The sequence below is a fragment of the Stegodyphus dumicola genome, chromosome 4 (genome assembly GCF_044657685.1).
Source record: "Stegodyphus dumicola isolate Sdum_Otavi_A_Nest chromosome 4, ASM4465768v1".
NCBI lineage: Eukaryota > Metazoa > Arthropoda > Arachnida > Araneae > Eresidae > Stegodyphus > Stegodyphus dumicola.
The window spans coordinates 114,949,108-114,967,939 of NC_140771.1; the positions used below are offsets into that span (position 1 = coordinate 114,949,108).

General features: G+C 30.2%; 1 protein-coding gene across 8 annotated transcripts in view; it reads right to left on the reverse strand.

The window, feature by feature from the left end:
- The window catches only part of Vps13 (vacuolar protein sorting 13C), a 334,969-nt gene that overhangs the window by 182,823 nt on the left and 133,314 nt on the right, over positions 1–18,832 (reverse strand). For all 8 annotated transcript variants that reach the window (XM_085815349.1, XM_085815348.1, XM_085815353.1 and 5 more), the window contains 6 exons: positions 11,118–11,287; positions 9,687–9,769; positions 9,447–9,578; positions 7,438–7,604; positions 6,828–6,950; positions 4,313–4,462 (listed from right to left, as the gene is read on the reverse strand). In XM_085815349.1, the coding sequence (XP_085671475.1) occupies positions 4,313–4,462; positions 6,828–6,950; positions 7,438–7,604; positions 9,447–9,578; positions 9,687–9,769; positions 11,118–11,287 (825 nt within the window). The remainder of the gene's footprint in view (positions 1–4,312; positions 4,463–6,827; positions 6,951–7,437; positions 7,605–9,446; positions 9,579–9,686; positions 9,770–11,117; positions 11,288–18,832) is intronic.

Sequence of the window (18,832 nt, forward strand, 5' to 3'; positions counted from 1 at the left end):
ACAACTCCAGAATTACTAAAAATGTTTAGTTTCCAAAATATAATAAGATTTTTTAATTAAGTAACTGGTAACGAAAAATGTTAGGAACTATTTAAATTGCTAATGGGAGAATAAGACAGCATGACATGTTTTAATTATTCATGTAACACATAAATTAGCTTAATCCCAAAACATATATCATATTCATAAAACAAATCGTGTGATTTCATTCTAATATTATGGATTACAATTTTATTTTTAGTTTTTGATTTATATAAAGCAAACATGAGTATAAAGTGGCAGACAGCTACATATTTTAACATAAAGAGATCTTATGAATGTTAAAAAAGTAAATTAATTTGCAAGTAACTTATTAAAAGCTTCATTACTGTACTTCAAATACTACAGTTTTTCAAACAATCACTATATAATACAAAGTGCAAAATCCAGACATGAAATAAATGGAATGATGTATTATATGGATCTCTCATACAACTTTATTTCATTTTATTTTGAGAAGTTTCCTTTTTTCACATATACAGTCAAAAGGCTTTAATCCGGACGTCCATAATGCGGACCTTACAAACTTTCTGCGCATGTGTAAACGCATAATGCATTTACGCATGCGCAGAATGCATGTGGGGAACGTCGCGGCGCACAATGAACTGGAAGTTGATCTGTCAGCACTATCCTTATCTTCAGGGCAGATGTTTTTATTTTATTCGGCTTATAATTCCGCGGCGAGCAATCAACTGGAAGTTGATCTGTCAGCACTATACTTATCTTCAGGGCAGATGTTTTTATTTTATTCAGCTTATAATTCCTTACTAAATGTAGTATTTCATTTCGATGTACTCCGTCTTTGATATGATTTAAATCAAATTCTTCGTCATTATAAATATCACGAATACACATCAAATAGTTTTCTGGTTGCAATTTTCTAATTTCGACTATGCATAATGTATGCTTTACGCATGCGCGCGTTGAAAGAAATGTTTAATAAAGTAAACAAATAAATATTCTTTTTTTTTGTAAAAACATATATCATATTTTTATATCAATTTATATATATATATCAATATATCAATTCTGATACCCTTTAGATCATAATTGCTCTTTATTTCATAAATTATGGTTTCATATTTTTAATTTTATAATTTCTGCATGCCATCTTACCAGATTTAAACTGATGATCTATAATACGGAATCGCCGAAGTACCGACGGGTCCGGATTAAAGACTTTTGACTGTAGTAGGAATGGAAGACATGATACTTAACAACTTTGTAGCTGTGGTGTGCCGAACCAATCTACCAATATGATTAAGGATGCTGCGCAGTAAGAAATAAAAGAAAAAGCACTAGCACAATGATAATGAATTTTTCTCTCTGGTATCTATCTCTGTTATCCACAATAATATTGAATCATCTTACTAACTGTTTCGCCTTTAAACAACAGCTGGCTAGTTAACCTTATTTTTATGTTTGCCATTGAGTGGCTGCAAGAACAGGCAAAATTTGTCTTTTCAAACCCTGTACAAAGCCAGTCAAGCCTCAAAGATCCATATTTGTTTGCAGTGAAATGCTGCATATTTTGGGTTTCCCCTCCTTTTTTTTTTTTTTTTTTTTTGTATGTGTGTGTGTGTGTGTTTGTGACTGTAGGAGAGCAGAAGAAAGACAGAACTAAATTCTCTTGAACTTACGCTCAGCTAACATTGTGAATTACACTCTTTTCACTTGATTGATGCAGATTATTATTTTGTTTAGTCTTAAAACTAGATCATTCAGAAATTTCGAAGTTTACCAAACTGAAGCAAATTTTCTTTTTTTTTTTTTAATGCTAATAAGAAATGACCTTGATTGAAGATGATGTGCAAGTATGTCTTTTCTGTTCATGTTGCATAATTGTTGTATGCATGTGCTGTGGTATAATTTTTGCTTCAGTGTAGTGGTAAGAAAACAGAATCCAAAGGTTCATTTTCATCATATTATGCTCCTTTATTTGAAATAAGGAGAAAAGACAGTTCGCAGAATTTTTGCCATATGTGGGAAAAAATGCTGTTTCTCATGATACAATTCGAAGGTGGATAAAAAGTTTAAGAACAAAAATTTCAGCTTCAAAAATCATACCTACTTTGGACAACCATCCTCTGTAAACAAAGACATGTTAAAGCAAGTTATATCTGAAAATCCCTGTTATGCAGTTCAGGAACTTTCAGATAGATTAATTATTTTGAGAGGTCATTACATAGTCATTTAAATATTAGGTACCTAAATCGCCATGATGTACGGGTGCTTCTTTTTTAGCAAAGCAGAATATTCTAACTCAAAATAGTGATTCTTTTCTGGGATGAAATAAGGAAGCTCCATTTTCAAAACAGCTCATTAATGGAGATGAGAAATGGCTACTATACAATAGCATTACAACAGAAAGATCATGAAGCCAAAAGAACCTCTTATAGTAACATTAAGAGGAATTTGCACTTAAAAGTAATACTTTGGGTATGGTGGGATTATAAAGGAATTATACACTATGAACAATTGCCATCAAATCAGGGATTAAATTCAGAAAATAGTGTTCTCAAATGCAAGCAGAAACTGAAGCAAAGCACCCAGAACTGACCAATCATCCAAATGCTTGCCCCAGATTTTGATGAATGTCATACAGAGGCTATTTGAGTATGGGAGGATGTTTTATGTCTGCACTTCCATATTCATCAGACCTTGCCCTCCCCTCAGATTTTCATGTCTTCAGGTCACTTTAAAATTCTCTGAATGGTTGGAATTCACTTCTTTAGAGACTATGAAGAAGTGTCTCGATAACTTCTTTACAAATAAACCTAATGACTTCTTTAAAAATGGAATTTTCCAGCTGGCAATGCAGAGAGATGGCAAAATGTCATACAATAAAATGGTGCTTATACAATTTTCAGTAATTTTTTTTTTTTTTTATTTATTTATTTATCCTCAAAAAAACCACAGAACTTTCCAGTTGATATTAATCTTATCAAATTTAAAAGTTTTAGTTTACGACAAAATATGTCTTACTCTTTCCTCAAAACTGTAGATCCATCATTCAGTCAATAAATATAAGAATTTTGTATACACAGAAATGCAGACATAAAATAGATATGTTAAACTAATGCAGCAAAATGATAATCTAAGAGTCTTGAAACTTTTTAGTATATCATCTGCTGTGTGGAGCACTACAAGGTCAAGAGAGGATGCACCTGTAAAAAAAAAAATTTAAATACTTGGCATAATTTACAGCCAGTTATTAAATTTTCTGATGATGGTAGCCACTAATTCAGAAGTTTTTGGATATCACAAATACAAAATTTGATGTGGACACCAACCACATGACTTCCTTGTATGGTACACATTTTTTTTTTTACACATTTTTTTTTGCTGCATTTCATTTTAACTTATTTCTCCAAATTTTATTTGAGATATATTTCTCATTCCATTAATTTAATTCTCACTTCGTGGGGGAAAAAATACATAAAAACTCAAAACATCTTCATTAATATTTGAAATATACAGAAAAACATAAAACACCAAATACAGTTAATTTTTTTGTAATTAAAATTAAGAGTTTATACCCAAAAACAAGCAATTTAGCCAGCAGTCAAAAAGGCATATTTTTTGGTGCACAAAATTGAAAATTTACTATTGGTCCCACTCAGCAAAAAGACACTGAAGGTGCAGAAACTGACTTCCACTAACTATTCTACTGAATTTCAAATGCAAGCAAATGGCGGTTTGTTAGACTTAATTCACCACTTAAACTTTCAAATTGTTGATAATTTTACAACTTTTGCATGCAAATTAACTAAAGGTATAAAAGCCTTACCCAGAACATAAAAACTACATAATTCAATCACTTTTAAAGCAAAAATTGCAAGACTTGTATAACAAAGCTTTGAAACTGTACAAGAAATCATGTCCTTGTATAAAACTGAAGAGAAAATACTAATGAAACAAAAATGGAGTGTTTAAACAGCGAGTTTGGTTCTTTTACAGTTATTAAAAATGTTTTTTTATTTCACAAACTATTTAATATTTTTGCTTTAAAATTCCTACATGTCATCTTTCTAGATTTAAATTAATTATCTAAAATCAAGAAACTTCAAAAATTGCTAAAGTACCCATGGTCTGGATCTTGGAATTTGTATCATATCAAAAATAACCAGTATAAGATAATTATGACTGATAGATAATTCTATTGGAAATACAGATATTAAAAGCAGAAACACATTTCTGACAAATGATTTGGATGAGAAGTATTTTACATAACTTTGACACCTAATTTACTTAACATACCAAATATACGTACCGGCTCTGAAACAATTGATGATAATATACTTGTTATCAGTGTTACTGTTCCTGGCGAAATGTGGAAAATAAGATCCCTAAATATAACATCCAAGTGCTGTGAATGTTCACGGAAGTTGCACTGAACATCAATATGGCAAGGACTTAAAATCTGAAACAATATTAATGTAAAAAACTGCACACCAACATTTTTTTTTTTTTTTTTTCAAAAATAAATAAACCTTTGTTTCAAAAAGAAATTTTTTTTCAAGTATTAGGTACACTTTTCTCAAACAACTTTTTAATTTCAGCTTTAAGTAATGAATAATACCCATAGAACAACACTAATTACCAGTTCTAATACTATTTACAAAGTATATTTTAAGTATCACTTTCTCTTTGATATCATAATTATCCATAAATTAGTTGCACACTTTGGTAACATTTTTTAAAGTGTAGAAAACTATCGAAACATAAAATAATGATGAGTTTTTCATAGTGTAAAATGTAATAACTGTTCTATAATAAAGATATGTAATGTAACCTCATTCTTATTAAAAACTTTATCACTAGTTAATACAATAGCTGATCTAAAAAAAACTGTTAAAAAAAGGAGACACACAAAGTTCTGATAATTTCCTTGGTTCAATTTACATTTTAAATTTCATCAAAAATAAATGGTCACTTGATTAATAGGTACTTAAATACATTACAAAAATGTTTTTAATACATCCACAAGTACTGAATTGTTACAAATGAGAAAGTTGACTTTAAGGACAATTAAAAGGAATAGAATAAAAAGAATACCTGTTTAATAAAAAAAAAATTCCCAGCAGCATGAACGCACTGTTGTCAATTGTCAACATGTGCATCATTTTCTGCCCAATAAAATCATCTTTCACAACACATTTCTTGGACCCCCCAAAAAATGTATCTAGGATGCTGGGAACAAAGTGATAATCTGCATTAGGAAGGGGAATCTAAGGGAAAATGTTAGAAGAGTATGGATGATAAGGCAAAATTTCATATCCCAAACTGTTAATTTGTTATATGGTTGACAACGTCATATATGGTTAGGCATTATCCTAGGCTGAACTCCTTATCTGTTCACATGTGCTTGAGCATCATTTGTAAATTCACCTCATGGAAGGAATCAGAAGTGAATAACACCAAGAGAGGACCGTCATATAGTACACATCTTCTTGGGAGATGCAAAGGTGCCTCTAGAGTGTTTCCTGGGCTTCCAATCATGTGACCAATATGTGTAATTATCATACAATATCCACTTATTATTATTAATCATAATTTGTGGCTGGAACTTTACTTTTCCTTGAGGGAAAACACACTTTCAAACACCATTCTTTGGTTTCATTAGAGAGCTCATAAGGCAACAACTTATCAGGCGTTTTTACTTTTGCTGTTAATGACAAGTGCTGTGAAAAAGTTAAGAAGTATATGTTGACATTTAGTGCCTGGGCATTCTTCTCATGCAGTTTGATGTGAATCCCATTTGATTCAATCTTTATTTTCATTTGAACACAGAAATTATGATGGTTATTAGGCTTTACTTTGTAGCCTCAAGCCTTTAGAGCAAAATTTTACAAATAGCTAAGGGAATTTCTTGCTATTTATTTTTCTAATGAATGCTTTATTGATACTTTTCAATACAGTTATTGCAAATTTCTCAATCTAAACTTGAAAAGATATAGCAGCTTTAATTGGCTTCCATCAATGACCCCCATGAATCAGCAGTAGTCAATGACGAATACTCGTGAAACAAAACAAATACTACAGTTGCATCACCCATGCATGTCACATGAAATAAAAAATTTGCATAAACCTTAATGCTTGTTTTCTTTTGCAACTAGTAGAAAACTTACATCATTCACTGACCATTTCATTTGCAACAGCCCAAAATCAATAAAAAAATTTAGAACATTAACAATGGAAACAAATTATCATAAGCAATTAATTCATTTTTTTTTTCTGACTTTTGCTTAGAAGACTGTAAAGGTTTTAATATAATTACATGAAACACATTTAAAATACTTTTTTATAATATATATACAATATACAGAACACTACAATATGAGCTTATTAAGTGATAAACTATTATGTTTTTGATAAGTATGAAAATTATGAGTGAAATCTTAATGAATGCCAGAAATTTGCCAATTAAAAATATATACATTAAATAATTCTATGTCTATGGTATGTGGTGTATACCCTCACAGAGATAAATGATCTCTTTTATATTTATTTAGATTTGAATTTTACAAACACCGCACTCAGGAAATATATTTTACAATACTATACTATCGGTACTTGAAATATAAAAATACAGCAAACAACAAACAATTTTTGATCTGTAACTTTTAGATAATTGTGTAGAGTAATGAAAAAATATAAAACATCATAAACTCACTCAGCACAACTTGAAGTTACAAAAATTATACCACTAGAATAAAATTTCAATAGAAAAATTTTAAGATAATTAAGAAAATTAACATTTTTATAGTGCAAAATTACACTCTAACCTTTGCAGATGTTTCACTCCTTTTTTCTGCATTAAAGCAAGCAGTGTAGAAGGTAAGGTTATTTATAGATCCAGATATAGCTTGAGAGCTTCCAGCAATGGTCATCTTTAAATCAATTTCATTCTTAAGAGAAAAAATACAACATGTTTATTAAAGACATAAATTGTCATGAATAATTCAAAATTTGTTTCTGACTTACAAAACTGTAAACATTTTAATATAATTACACAAAACGCATTTAAATATTTTTCTATAATAGGAATACAATAAACAGAATACTACAACATGAGCTTATTAGATGATCAAGTCCTATGTTTTTGATAAGTAAATAAATATGAAATTTACGAGTGGAATCATACTGAATACCGACAATTTATCAATTCAAAAAAAGATAAAATTACTGCTCACATATTTAATAGTCCTGTAATAAATTTTAACAAGATTTAAAAAATAAGTTTCAGAAATAATACCTTTGATTCAATTAAATTTGGCAGCCTACAAAAAAAATATTACATACATACACTTTAATAAAAATTTTGTGATTCAAGAAATGTAACATATCTCTATTTTTTTCACAAAATGATGAAATAGCTTAAAAATCCATACTTACATTAAGAAAAATAGCACTGGAATTTACATCTTCAATGTTTTCTATAAGAACTATATCAGGCTGCTCAACTTTCAAATATATCACAGTCACACCACTAGCATCACTTAGACTGGTCTCGGACAAGGACTGAGGTGCTGTAGAGACTACAGACTGTTTTGGTTTCAAAGCTAAAATAAAGTCTTTTTTTATGAAAAAAGTAGGATACACATTAACAGAGCAAATTACAGAAATTAAACTAAATTTTTTAGTGTTCAGCAATTGGAGCTTGAATTTGTAGAAACAAATTAATTTTAGCTAATTATTTCTAATGTGTAACTATTTCATTTACTTCTTGGAACTTTTTATCATGTTGAAAGAAATAAAAAGCATACCTTTCATAGCCCTTGTGGTACAATGGTTTGCATATCCAATTGCCAACTGGAAGATTTATGATTCAATTACAAACAAGGAGATATTAGATTTTTCTTGCTTTCCATTATAAAACACGTAACAGTCTCTACATTGACACCCAGATTTAAATGTGGTGGACAACAACTAGTCATCATCTGCCACTGGCTTTGAATTAGGGAAGGTAAGTAGAGGCATCCTTTCTATGTATTTCTGAGTTATAGTAATTAGCAAATCAGACTGAAAACTGGAAGATCCATTATTTGAGCTGAAATTTTATATTTTCCACTCTGAAAATGTCTAAGGTACTCTTCTGTTACTGGGACCAGATTCAGAAATGTATGCATGTAAAAGTGTACAAGTGGGTGTACACATATAAATACTTAAGAAAAAATACCACGCCAAACAAGTATTAATAAGATCCTATCTTATCTCATTCATTTGTGCTTTGTGGCAGCTGAGGATGATGGTTTGGCAAAACTATCGAAACTAGTCCTGTGAAAATTTGCAAATATAACGCCGATTTTTGTTGTTTGACTTCACATAATCATATATACACATACATGAACATCATATATACACATACATGAACACATACATGCATACATATATTCATTTCTGAATCCGGTCCCAATAACAGAACAGTACCAAGTCTAATAGTCACTGCAATGTTTAATGTATTTTTAGAACACAAATATCTTTGGAATATTTTATTATGTTTAATATTTTACAGGGCAGAACAGACCTTTCATTTAGCAAACACAGCAAGATTTTATTTAGACTAAAAGTTTAATTGTTAAAATTCAGTGAAGGCATTCTTCCTTTCTGTGCTATGCCATGCTATCCAAAAGATGCAAACTAACTCGACTAAAATAAAATAATGTAATTAGTTACTATTACTGTTATGAACTGCAAATACTTACTCTAACATTGCTGAAAGAACTTTCCAATTGACAGTTAAAAGTTTAATAATGAAATAAATTTAACAGCTGATTTCTTATCAAATAAAGCAAATATTGATTAATTAATTACTGATTATTCAATACTAAATTACATACAAATCATACTAGAATTCCAGTCTTAACAATACAATTAAAAAGCAATTGATCACTGTTGAAACTGTAAATTATTACGCTAAATTGCATGTTTTCTTCCAAAATCTGCAGAAGTCTTAATTTGGAATTGTGTACATTTGTTATTATTAAATCTTAGATTTTTATGCCTTTGTTTATCTGTTATTATGTTCAATTAGCAGTGAATGAGAATCTACTAAAAACTGGAAAAAAGCAGAAAAGTTTAGCTTATAGTGTGAAGTTAGGGCAACACTAGGCAGCATTAAAAAAAAAAAAAAAGAAAAGAAAAGAAAAAGAAAAAAAAGAAAGAAAGAAAGAAAATCAGTTATACGCATGTACTAAAAACACTGGTTCTTAAACAATAAAAACAGATGTTAAATAAAATGAAAATTCCATTAAATGGTGAATTTCAATGTTAAAGTGGCAGTAATTTCAACATAATACAGAATAAAGGTTTTCTCCTGCATTAACACCAATATAAAGTTGAATATAACTATTCGGCAAAGTTGTTATGCATGATTACATTTATCATAAAGTTTGTATACTTACCATTTGATTCTGATAAAACCTGGGCAGTCTGAGGTTGATCTGATGATGATGATGAGCCAGAGAAAAACTCTCTTAGCATCATGATATAATCAAGACAAAAAATTAAAGAAAAACTAGAGACAGTTGTTTGCACTGCAAATTAAGAGAGAATTCATTAGTGTAGCATAGGCTACAGTTGCTAGAATTAAAATTTTGCATACAATTAATAAACAATCATAGACGATTTAAAATTTCACTTACAAGTTTTTTCTCCTGTTTTGCTCTGCTTAAATTCTACACTGATCATATTTCCTACGTCCTCTGTTGCAGACCTTTCCATCAATCTGAAATACATTAAAAAATTAGTTGAAAATTGATTATGGAATGAACAGATCCCCACTTAAATAGATAACACATTCTTTAGTCTAAGCTTTCAGGTAAAATTTAGCTTGTTATTAATTTAGTTACATTTTTTCTTTCTTTTTGTTGATTAGAATACATAAAATGATAATAAATTGTTGCATATATCTTCCAAAAGCTGTTAAATGTATTTAGATATTTGTATTCTTAATATTATAAAAATAACAACATGATTGCTGATGTTACAATATTTCATTGTTTAAATTTGTTGGGAAAAAATACTTTGTATATAAAAACAAAACCATTTTGCATTTTTAACTACGTAATATTTAATAAAATAAAAAAAAAGCCCCATGACTTGCATTTCTGCAAATGCATATTTAAACTTCACCAAAATATTAAACATAATATCCACATTACCTGTTCTCCTAGTTAAACAGATATCTGAAGTTCTAGCTTATGAAAATATATAGTATTGATATATAACACAAATGCGCAAGTGAGCACAAAGAGTTTACATATGTTTTTGTGCTCTTTCATTTCTTTACATTAAATAAATAAATAAATAAATATATATATATATTGTATAAATAGTTTATAAAAATATAAAAAAATATATACATATATATTGTATAAATATTTTATAAAAAATATAAAATATATATCCATTACAGACAGATATATATCTGTTTATACTGGATCATAGTTAAGGAAGATTAAGATTGGGGGGTAGAGGACTTTTTGAATTATTTATTCCAAACTTGGCTTATGTTTATTATTCTCAAAATTACTTTCTGAGGCTATCTTTTTTAAAGCAGAAGCTATACATACAACTGACCTGAGACATATTGCTGCAACTTATACATAAATTTAAGTTTATTTGCTTGCATTTTGTTGTGCAATATATTTTATGCAATTTTTAATACTCTATATTTGCTTTTACCCTTTTTTTTTCATTAAGTATATTTTTTAAGTAATTTTTTATTTCTTTCATTTGGCCTTGCTATTTAAGATCTTAAAAATCCATAAAACTTTATCTAAGCACTTATCTTCAACTAAACCACTAGATATTGTTGCAAAAATTAATGCAAAAATTAATACTAACACTGCCAATTTTTTTATGTATATCTATCAACCAAAATCATACGACAAGATGATTAAAATGTTGACAAACCTCCTCTGACATAAAATAAGACTGAACTAAGCTTTAATAATACATATAAAAGCTCATTCATTCTTTTTTAATATAGGAATAAAAATGATTCTTTTCTCATACAGGAAAACAATGATAAAAATAATATAAACTGAAATTTAAGCAGTAAATGAGCAAACCTAGTGACACCACTTTTTCTTGTTTTTCTTGTATCTTCCAGAATAACATCTTTTAAAAATACTTCAGCCAACATAGAAGAATCAGACATCATCACTGCATGAGCTTCTAGAGCTTTGATTTGTACTTCAGCTATTGAACACGATTTCTCCCTCTCACTTAAACCTTCTGTCTAAAGATAAAATGCTTTTGTCACATATTTATCATTACATAAAATTTATAAAGAGACAAGCAGAAATGTTACTGCTGCAAATTCTAAATATATTTTCAAGAAGAAATATTACTAATTTCATGAAACAGACTTAATAGAAGAGGATAGTGAAGGCTACTGATTATTATAGAAATTTCAGTTAAGTCTGAAATAATGTGTATTTAGAGTTATTGTAATTAATCCATTATTGAAGTAATTCTAAGCAGAATTTAAATTTTAATCTAAAAAATACATATTATAATTACAGCAAGTCAACTTAAAGTAATTATCCTGTTACATTAGATTAAGAGAAAAACACAATAACTATCTTCTTGTAACAGTATAAAATTAATTATAATAAATTTATTTCATGTTTTCTACTATGGTTCAGCTATGAAAAGCAGAATTTCCTTTAAAAACCATAAACTTTAGTTTTTAAAAAATTACATTCCTGTTTCAGATTATGATGAATCTGTATGGTATGCCTAATAATATACTGCAGCATTTGTGTTTCAGTTGCGATAGATTTAAAATACATCAACTTCCAAATATTAAGTATTGATGCAAATTAGTATTTTTTGAAAGTGTAGTTAATTTGAATGGCTGAAAATCGCTGTGGATGCAGATGGTATATACAAATATTACATGTTACAAAAGGGTTTGAGGAGGTTTCGTTTAAATGCTGATATGAAGTGTTTATAACTTTCGTAAATTTTTTTATTGTATTCATGTTTTTATGGCTGAAATAAGATGAATGGCAGGTAATGAGCATTGGCATGCTGTTAGATGTATCGAAACAATAAAAAATGTCACTATTTTCTGTGGTGCTGATTATCTTCTGATTTCTCAAATGTGAAAACAGTTCCAATTAAGTCAAACAGTTGTATGGAGAACTGTACCCAGTCAAACAAGGGTTACCACCTCTTCTAAAGATTAGTCCTGTTTGGCTTAAAAGCAACATCCACAACCGTTATACCCATGGCTGCAGTGTCACTTGATTAGATAATATGCCATGTGCATCAAAAACTTCACATGATGAGACTATATGTCCAAGTACCAAGAGTTTGTGTTCCCCTAACCACCCAGTCTAAAGGAGAAAGATTAAGATGGTTTCATCAACATTTCAACCGGACTTTCTCTAATTGGTGCAACATCCTATTCACAAATGAATCTTAATAAAGAGATTGTAAGCATGTAAGGGTCTGGAGTGAATGAGGCATGTGGAATCAGGCCATCATGAATTCAATCACGTGGGCTGGAATTTCAATGAGATATTACAGCCAGCTATACACCTTTTTAGACAGTTCTGTGATGGCTGTATGGTACTGGGATGAAGTCCTACACTCTGTTATAAGACTCCATGCTGCAGCAATTGATTTCCACACTATGGATTATAATGCCCATTCCCATTATGCCAACTTCGTTCATAAGTACTTGTAAAAGTGATGGAATTTCTCATATACAATGGCTGCCGTATTCCCCCAACATAAATTTCGCTGGAAATCTTCCTGATTTTTTTTTTTTTTTTTTTTTTTTTTTTTTTTTTTGGCGGTGTGCTGTCTTTGCACTTCAGCCTCTTCCAGCCATCTCAGAAATTTGGAAACTGCTCTAATGGAGGAATGGCCACTGCTAGCATCTATGATGGTCACCTTATTGCAAGTATAGGCAATTACTGTAAAGTTTCTGTGAAGATCTGGGATGGTCACACACCTTATAAGTTTTGTTTGTTTTTAGCTTTAAATATCAATTTGTTAATGAACCAAAGTGACAAATCACACAATTTATGAAAATTAAAAATTGTTTTCATCTTTGTATATAATACTATTTGTGTTTTTTCATGCATAAGTACATTTGTTACCTTCATATGCAATTTGCTTTTAATGAATGATTTATTTTTTACATTTATGTTGATTTTAAAGCCAAATGCTTAATTTCTGGAAGCAATGCATAAATGTTTAGTATTTCAGCACAAATTTCATACTGAACGACTACTTAATTATTTGATTTTCCATAATCTCAAATACAAAGTAAAATTTATTTTTGTGGCGATAGCATATGACTGCAAAAGTAGATTGTACTAATGTCAAAAGAAATATTTACATATTTTAATACAAATTTCTTTATTAAAAATGCAACTCTGTTTATTCTAGAAAAGCAGAAATAAGAGGTCTCAAAACACTGTTGCTTATAACAGAAATTTAATACATAAATTGAACAGGGTTGATATCAACCCCTTATCAAAAATTCTGAAAAAGATTTTGCAGTAAAAATCCAAATAATTTCAAATAATTCTTAATATTGTTGCGGAAGATTTACATACGTGCATACACATATATTTTAAAACTATTCATTTTGCTTAATTTATTAAAACTCAATTTATGTTTAATTACATAAATTTTAACAAAGCTACCATGGAGTAAAATCCAATATAATTTCAAACCATTCGGAACCCTAATGTGAAACACATACATACATATTCTCAAACAACTTCAAAAACAAAGCAAAAAGTATATGTATCTTTTTATTTATTAAAAATTAATTAACTGAATATTCTGGCATATAATGCACAACTATAATATCAAACAACATTTTTTCAATTTTTAGGTATATTCTCCATATAATATGCATCCTTTCCTTTAAAAAAAAAAAAAAAAAAAATGCTGAATTGAAAAGTGATAAGGGGAATAATCTGATGGGTGGGAATGCTTGAGGGAGTAAATAATTCTGCAAAGAGGGTGGACTGTTTTCAACACAGGTTTTCATAAATGTGTTCTAGATTTTTGAGAAAAGCAGGGCACAGTTAAAGGATGCCCTTCTGACTTGATTTGTGCAGTTAGGAGCCAGAAATAGGAGCCATATATTTTCTGGCTCCTAACTGCACAAATCATTTAAAAGAAAATGCATTTAAAAATTGCATTTGCTTGACTTGAAATACAGTTCATTTGGTGTTTTTTTAGTAGTAAATATGACTCTTGCCAAACAAAAACAAAAAAACAGCAACGCTAGTTTCAGATACACAGTCATTCAATTTGCAAAAGAAAATGGAAAGTGTGATGCAGCAAGGGTGTTTGGTATTAGTGAAAGCTTCATACATAAGTGGAAGAAAAATGAAAATACATTAATTAGTATGCAAGAATAAATGTGCTTTGCATAGAGAAGTAATTAAATGGCCTGTCCTAGAAGAAGCCCACTGTAGAAGAGAATGTTGTGAACTGGGTCCTAGAAAATGGCAGAATGGATTAACTGTAAAAGAAACAGTGTATGTTTATTTCCCTTAAAGTGAGCTAAATGAATTCATATGGAAGTGAAAACTTTTAAACATCTTTCAGTTGGTGTAGTTGATTTATAGCATGGAGTAATTTAACTGTAGGAGAAGAAACAAGAGTTCCACAAAGATGAAAAAAAAAAAAACAGTGTAAAATTGTGAGTAAGAAATGTTTGGCAAAAGCTTCTTATTGTTTTAAAGAATACAAATAGTCTTTTAGTATGTGACATGTTCAGATCCCATCCAACAGATAATACAAAGAAATTGATGAAAGAGTCCAACACAGACATGGTAATTATTCAAGGTGGATTAACCTTCAGCCTTTAGATGTGTGCATCAATGAACCGTTCACAGAAAATTTAAAATGACAGTGGAAGGTATGGATGTTAGAAGGTGAAAAAACATTTAGAAAAGAGGGCCAAATAAGTCATGTCACTTTTAAATAATGTGTGAGTAGATAATAAAAGCATTGAGTGAAATTAAACCCAATATAATTCAAAAGTCATTTTAAAAATGTAGTATGTAACAATCTAGATGGATTTCAAGATGATTATTTATTTACGGATAAGCGAAAATGAAACAGAAATCGATGATGTGGCTGAAGAAAAATATGACGAGGAATAGACTAGAAGAGAAACACGTTAATTTGACAATCAAAATCGTAAAAACAACCTTGTATTTAGCGTAAGTATATTGAAACACTCAATCGATTTTGAGGGCAGCTAAAGGTCCCTTCTCATCAGGAGAAAGAAATACCTAGAAAGAAGAAAAATAAAATAAAGGGGAATCTCAGAAACACGTGGTCCTTATCAGCACTGCACGTGGTTATAACCGGAATTTTAATCAGAGTTACACTGGCCGCCTACTTTTACTGAGCCAGGCTATCTGATCAAACATGTAACCCAAAGGACAAGAAAAATTAGCGAAGTTAAAAATAGGGAGCAAGGGGCAACTGCACTTTCACACTCAAAATCTGAACTACGAATAATGGAAAGCAACCACTGAACGGATTTTTATACCCTCTGGTAGTACCAAACACGAGGAGGTAACGCCATCTATCGGCAAAAATAACTGAATTAAGATAGTAGAATTTTAAAGGCATTAGGAAGGACTGGATTGGACTTCAAATCATTAACTAAACCTGCTAAATCTTAGTGAATATGAAAAGGCTCAAGAAAATCCAATTCACCTATGGAAGAAGCCTTTTGGATAATTTTTGCAGACCCAAAGTCAAAATTATGGTTAAATGCCCCACTATGATATGCTATTGAAGACTTGTTAATTTCGCCTTTTCTGACATAAGATTCATGTTCCTTGATACGAAACTTCAACACTCTTTTTGTTTGGCCAATATATCTTAAACCACACTGACACGATATACTATAAATTTGACCAAGAATTCAAGACAGAAACGCAATCTTTTAGAATCGAAGGGTGAATTTTATTAATAGGGGAGAAACCGACTTGAAAATTGAATTTCTGGAGAATCCGTGCGATTTTATAGCTAACAGAAGGATAAAATGGAAGCATGACAAGGTTATTAATATTATTTCTAACAGTGGAATGTCTTCTTTGATGGGAATATGAAAATTTTTTAACAGCTTAATCAATGAACTTAATTATTTAAGAGCAGTTGAGATTGACGGTGGATTTTCTCCCGTGATTATTGGTACGTCATTTCTTTCAAATAAACAGCATTTAAGTATGTATAGAAATCTAATTTTCTGAAGTTCCTCTTTTCCTTATTTATAAATCTATCATTTTTATATCTGACATATAATGTACACCCATAAATTTTGATTTTATTTTTGTATTAAATGTGCACATTATATGTTGGAATATATGGTATGTGCACTGCATCATTTCATACATATGCTACAGTTTTGGTCTCTCACATTTTACATAATAATTGCTAACTTTAGTTTGCTTTTCAGGAAAAAGAGGGTTACTTCAGAAAAATGCTGCTTTTAGATACGTAATAAGACTGTGCCATTATTTTAATAAGATGAGTTGGTGAAAGTAAGTTGCAACGAATTGGGGGTGGTTCTCTGCATTATAACTTGAAGAATCTTTACTGTGTAGTTAGAATGAAAAACACATATAATGGTAAAGTCCACAAATAATTTTTTTTCTTGATGCAGATCATCACTATGAGTGCGCTATGCACCCCCAATTTTGTACAACTTACATCTTAAACTATGGATGAAATTACAAAAGAAAAACTAACAGCAAGGCGACCCAGAGAAAAGGAGAGGTGAAGAGCAAAGAGACACAGTTTTGACCTTTTACACCGGATTACATCTCAGATCACACGGTAGTTCAATGTCCAGGTGTTGGGTTCAGATTTCATCGATAAGTGCACATCAGAATTGCAGGGAGTTTAGTTATAAAAATTATTGCTCTGTTAACTCTTTCGCATGAAGTCGCCCGTAAGGCCCATTCATTCAGGCAACGGCAAACCGCCCCAACGCCTCGTTTATTTTCTACCTAGTGCTTTCCCCCTCCACGTTAGTGTATGGTTTCTTGTTAAGAGACATGTCAATAATTCTTTTGAAGCAACTAAAGGAGAAATACGGAAAGCTGTTGATGTTCGCAAGTGCAATCCGGCCATAAGGTGAAACTGCACACAATGGATGAAACCGCTGAAAAAACCCCAAGAGAGAAGCAGTCATTTCACTTAAGTAGGTTATTGTTAATGCTGTAGCTATCTACTAGGCAGGGGGAAAGGAAAACCATTCCAAGACAAATTCGTAAACACGAGCGTTTTCGATGTTTGATGAAAACAGATCTGGTCGTGTCTCGATGCGAAAGAGTTAATTAGAATGAAAACAAGATTTAAAGGGCTCTTATTAATTTATTATTTGAAAGATAGATATTTTATATTTTACATATTTATGTTTACTAATATTTCAAAATTCAGTATGATCAGCAAGGCATTCTTTGCAAAGCTTTTGCATGCTTTGTCATATACAAATAACCTAACCAATATAATCAGCAAGACATTATGCCATAGATAAAGACTGTTTAGAATCCTTTGAACTAGAACTTGAAGTATGCATATTATTAATAGGTGTTGGAGCTTCTAAGGAAACTTCTACAGAGAATAAAATGGTTCATAGAAATGAAGAATTTTAGAAAAATCCCCAGTTAAGCAATAAATTATTTCTAAAACTTTTACCAGTAGTCATCAGAGGGATTTTCTGATCCAAAAGATATGTAGTTTAAGTAATGAGAATAGGCTGCGCAGCATCTATTCATCTGACTTAATTCACTATTAATGAATAATAAATGAAATTTCAACAATGAAGTTGAAAAGAAGTAAGTTAAAATAGATTTAAATAAGTCCTGTCAGTATCGGATAAAATTTTAGTCTGTACACTTCAGCCAAAAAATTTAACAATATCAGTTTTCTCTGTTTTTGCACAAGACAAACGAGCAAACACACTTTTGCATAGAAAAAACATTTTGCTCAGACAAGAAATTTGATCATTCACTGAAGTTTATATAGTCTAAAAGCTTTAAATTTATGTAATCATTTAGTGATGTATTTATTCCAAGACAAAATTTGAAAAATATTTTCATTTCACAGATTTACTGATTACAAAGTCTACATTTCGAAATCTGAAAATTTCAGATTTAAGAAAGTAAAAAACCCAGAATTCCAGCTTTATCTGGACCACAATCAGCAGATAGAATAACAGATAGATGGTCAAACACATAAACCAAAATACTTACATTCTTAAAACTTCAGATCAGCGGCTGGCAACCGGTGGTACACAAAAACTTTTTGATGGTTCGCAGAAAAATTGAGATATTATTCATATTTTTATGAAAATTCATTTTAAAAAATGACAAGTAACAAAACCTCTTATGGAATATGGATTATACTTTTTTTTTTAAATTTTAGCTAGTACTTTTAGAGAAATTCCTTCTGAATTTAGCAACTTTTTAGATACTTTTGCAAGTGTATCTAGCAACATTTGAAAGTAACAGTTGGCATCCATGGATATGCTGCTGTTATCAATAATAGCACGAACTGGAATTATCTTTCCTTTTGAATGATAAACATATGCTACTGTAGTCGTTAATAAAACTGTTTTTCTGCGTGTCAATAGGCGACTTGATGAATTTTTATGAGAACCTCTTTTGTTTATAATTGCACCACTGGAAGTTTCCGTTTTTGTTCTGTCTAACTGTTGATCGATCATGCCATTGCTGAGTAATTGATGATTATTATGTTTACAATAATTAAAAATTGGTGG